Source organism: Cucumis sativus, chromosome 3 (assembly GCF_000004075.3).
Source record: "Cucumis sativus cultivar 9930 chromosome 3, Cucumber_9930_V3, whole genome shotgun sequence".
Lineage (NCBI taxonomy): Eukaryota > Viridiplantae > Streptophyta > Magnoliopsida > Cucurbitales > Cucurbitaceae > Cucumis > Cucumis sativus.
Window position 1 is genome coordinate 11978714 of NC_026657.2, and position 4751 is coordinate 11983464.

Genomic DNA, 4751 nt, shown 5'->3' on the forward strand with positions numbered 1-4751 from the left:
TATTTTGCTATTTTTTAAAATGTTTGATATTTTGTTACTTGTTATTTTATTTTATTTACAAAATATAATGATAATATCTATTGACCACCTATATTAAATATGAAAGTGTGGAAATATTAAGATGGATAGAAATTTAGGAAGAGACTTAATGCATGCTTGACCCATGTACTAACTAAGTTATTATTACTTTTACCATTAAAAACCTATTCATAGAAAATGCTCCTAACCTATAAACATCAATGGTCTCGTCATAATTAGATAATTAATTTTCAATTAAAACCTTTCACATCATATTCTCTTGCGTTATTTACACACAACTCTTTCTAAACAAAATATATTAAGAGGTTCGATGCGATCGATCTCGAAATTTCAATATTACAAATAGATACATTGACGAATATCCGATGTCGAAAATACATTAAGCGGTTGTTAAATTTATAAGAAATTTATTTAGATTAATAATTTTGTAGTATGTACTTTCAAACCAAGTTATGGATATTAATTGTTATTGTTATTAGTATTTATATTTGGCTAAATAAATGACATTTTATAATGTTTTATATCTAAAATATTCAATATTGGTATTGAACTCCTCGATTTAATATATAAACAAATTTCTCTTCTTCACTATGACTACGGTAACATATAAAGGAAAATAGTACAAAAAGAGGAATACATTTTTTCTCACTAAATTTTAACAATTACAAGTTCACAATACAAAAGATATATATATGCTATCGAATAGAAAAACAAAGTTCTTTGATCATAAAACATACTAACTATTTTCATTTTGCATTTCAAACAATTGGCATGCGTTTCTCATAGTTGGTCTTGATTGAGGATCTTTGTGGGAGCAAGACATGGCTAAATCCATTACCAAAGTCAAGTCACCGACTATTTTCTCGTCTTTAGGAAAATCAAGTCGAGAATCTAAGATGTCGTTGAGCTCAATCTTGTAATCAGATATCGTATGCAAGGATAAAATTAGGTCTCCAGGATGCTTTCCCATCAAAACTTCAAATGCCACGACACCAAAACTATAAACGTCGCATTTCTCGGTTGCTACCATTGTGTAAGCAAGCTCTGTCGTGAGAAAGTAATAGTTTAGGAACTAGATGTTCAAACTTCAAAAACATATAAAAAAAAAAAAGATAAAGAAACTTGAATCTTCACCTGGGGCAACATAGCCATGAGTGCCTGCAATTGCAGTCCAACGCATGTTTGGCTTCAAGAACCTCGCCGTACCAAAGTCTGCAAGATGAGCTTCAAACTCGGAGTCCAACAGGACGTTGTTGGCGGTTACGTCTCGATGTACAATCATAGGCTTACGATCATGATGAAGATAAGATAGCGCTTGTGCAATGCCTTTTACGACATTGACGCGCTTCGACCACTCGAATGCCTTCGCTTCCTTTTCGAATCTCAACACTTGAGCTAAACTTCCTCTTTCAATATAATCATAAACTAGAAATGTATGAATTCCTCTGGAACAGAATCCATACAGCCTAACAATGTTCCTATGCCTTACTTCAGTCAATGCAGCAACTTCATTCTCAAAACTCTTCTTATTCTTCGACCCAATTTCATCATCCCATGAATGAAGCTTCTTCACTGCAAAAACCTCACCTCCAGGCATTTCCACTCTGTAAACTTTCCCCGATCCTCCTTCACCGATGCAAAACTCGTCGTCAAACTCGTTCGTTGCTTCGATTATATCAGAATACACAATTCTACCATTGAAGTACCAAATGTTCGAAAACACTTTCTCCCTCACCATTGTTGTATTCCCTTCTGGATCTTGGCTTGTTTTCTTTCTGAACATACAAAAAACAACTCCAAATATAACAACAGATACTAAAAATGCTCCCACTAAAGCTGGTACAAGAACCTTCACAAGCTTGTTCTTGCTACTTTCTTTATCATCTTGTGTATTCACAACACTGGAGCAATGTGGGAGACCATTCATATTTCCACATAATCCTCTGTTGTTACTAAAAGCCTCTAATTTAGCTGTTTTAAAGATGCCTTCGTTAGGAAGAGGACCTTCAAGATTGTTATTAGAAAGATTTATAGAAACCAAGCTCACCATTTTGCCTAAAGAATTTGGTATGGATCCAGAGAGATCGTTATTAGACAAGTTCAAATTCTCTAAACTTTGAAGATTCCCCAAAAGGGAAGGAATTTCTCCACTTAATGAATTGTGACTTAGATCTAATAAATCTTGCAATGTTACAAGACTTCCTATTCGAAATGGGATTGATCCATTCAATTGGTTCATACTCAAACTTAAAGATTGCAGCTTCACATTGTTACCTATTTCTGAAGGAATTGATCCACTCAACATATTCATGGAGAGGTCAAGTTCTGCTAAATTCTCAATGCTTCCGAGCTCGACTGGGATCGACCCAGAAAGTCGATTGTTCCGTAGACTAAGTACCGATAGTTTTGACAAATTCCCGATACTTTTCGGTATTGATCCAGAGAGATTATTCGAGGAGAGTTCGAGCTCTACCAAATTCTCCAACTGAGTTATCTCATTTGGGATTTCACCACTTACTTTGTTTCCTGTTAGCCTCAAAAGGGTCAAGTTTTTGCATTCTCCCCATTGAGGAGAAAGACTTCCTCCAAACTGGTTGCTGCTTAAGTCAATGTAATTGAGATTGGGATACACTCCAAAATCTTGGTCCAACAATCCGGTGAGGTTGTTACTTTGAATCAAAACACGGTATAAACTCGAACAATTCTTCAAACTTATGGGGATTGGACCGGAAAAACTATTGAATGCAGCAGAAAAATTAACAAGTTTTCCTCCTTTACAAATATTAGGAGGTAAAGTACCAATGAAATTATTTTCAGCAAGATGAAGAACAGTTAAAGACGACACATTCCCTAAATTTTGTGGCACTTCCCCTGATAACTCGTTAATGAACAAACGCAAATCAGTCAAGTTCTTCAAATTTGCAATACTTCGAGGAATCTCTCCAGTGAAATGATTGTCATTAAGACGAAGAATGTTTAAATTACTCAAATTCCCTATAGATTGAGGAATTGGACCAGAAAATTGGCTTCTATCGAAAGCAATCAAATTCAAAGACTTAACATTCCCAATTTCTTCAGGTACTCTGCCTTCAAGCATAGTATCTTGAAGCAAGAAATTCCTCAAACTCTTCAACCCAGTTCTTGAATTTCCAGACCCATCGGGAAAAAGACGAGGGTCTAAAGACCCATGAATGGAATTACGAGAAACATCAAGTTCAAAAACCTCAGTGAGATTTGCAAGAGAAAGAGGCAGAGTACTATTAAGACTGTTGGTGGAAAGATCAAGAAACTGAAGCTTTGAAAGAACACCAATGGAAGGTGGAATGACACCAGTGAGATTGTTGATTTTGAGATCAAGACGAAGGAGATTTGGTAAAGAAGAGAAGTTTAAATGATCGAGAGTACCTATTAAACCAGTGTTGTCGAGTTTGATTTGAATGACACTACTCTGATTGTTGCAGGAGATGCCTCGCCATTGGCATGGATTGGAAACAGAGGATGTTGAGTTTGAAGAGATGACCCATGAATCCAGAAGGGATTGCTTTGGGAGACTTTCTTTCCATTTTAGAAGAGCTTCGACCTCGGTGGGTATGGCGTTAATGGGTTCGTTGGAGAAGAGAAGAAGGAAGGTGAGGAAAACAGGGTAAGTGAATGAAACAGAATAATGTGGCCGTTGGATATGGGTGGGAGTCGCCATGCCTGTGAGTTTTTGGATTGGGAAATGGGAAAGACGAGAAGAAGATATAGAAGGATGAACTGAGAAGGTTGATTTTGTCAAAGATTTTGCTTTCAAGTTTGCAGTGTGAATGAAAAGGAAAGAAAAAGGTGTTTAGATTTGGAAGGAATGGAAATGAACGACCCAATTTGTGAGAACATATTTCAAGTCCCTCATTTTAATAATTCATCACAGTTGATATATTTGAAGATAATTCTTGGAATTAAAGTACACGAAATTATTATAAATAATAAAACTATTCAAATATTTTTAATTTATATATATTCAATTTTCAATTTTTATCCAAGAAAGATTTCTATTGGTAATTAATTAGGATGGAAAAAATTATTAATTATGCTTAATCAATTAACCATTCACTTGCTTTAAAAAATTAGTAATTTAATCTTCCTAACAATTCTAAAAATTACCCACAAAAAATCAATAAGTTGGTTTAAAAAATAATTTAGTTTTAGATGAAACCATTAAAGTTTTATTTCAAAAATATATTTGTTTTCAAAGTAGAAATATTTATAGTATTAGAGTGATAAATTTATTTGAAACTTTTGAATAGTTCAAGTGTATTTTTTAAATAAAATTTTAATGATTTTCATCTTAAAATAAGGATAATTGTATTTTTTCTTAACACTTTTTGAAAGTTTGAGAGTATTTTTTAAACTTTTGAAAGTTTAAAGTATTTTTTATGCAACATGCAAAGTTGATGATACTTTTATAACTTAGCCTTTAATCTTTCATCTTTAAAATAAGTAAATAAAATCGTCTAATATATTTTAATCTAATAAAAGCATTATGGAATAGGATTTCATTCATAAATCAATCGTGATGGACATTAATTGCGAACGTAATCAAATTGTTTTTTATTATGTTTACTGAGAATTATGAATATGTTATAATATTTACTATTATCATTATTGTTTAACTAAATAATAACTGTAATAGCATTAGTAACAATAACGATAATAGTAAGTATGTGTCATAT

General features: G+C 33.2%; 1 protein-coding gene across 1 annotated transcript; it reads right to left on the reverse strand.

Moving 5' to 3' along the window:
* Positions 1–578: 578 nt before the first annotated feature.
* LOC101219110 (MDIS1-interacting receptor like kinase 2) lies at positions 579–3906 on the reverse strand. The gene is made up of 2 exons (XM_004148118.3): positions 1174–3906; positions 579–1083 (listed from the first exon to the last, which is right to left on the reverse strand). The coding sequence occupies exons 1-2, from the start codon at positions 3734–3736 to the stop codon at positions 776–778; spliced, it is 2871 nt and encodes a 956-aa protein (XP_004148166.1). The 5' UTR covers positions 3737–3906; the 3' UTR covers positions 579–775.
* Between the last annotated feature and the right edge of the window lie 845 nt (positions 3907–4751).

Excerpts from the sequence above, each read along its gene's own strand:
- LOC101219110 (XM_004148118.3), bottom strand. The coding sequence starts at position 3,736 with ATGGCGACTCCCACCCATATCCAACGGCCACATTATTCTGTTTCATTC. Across the intron at positions 1,084-1,173 it reads TCATGGCTATGTTGCCCCAG|AGCTTGCTTACACAATGGTA; the intron begins GTGAAGATTCAA and ends TTCTCACGACAG.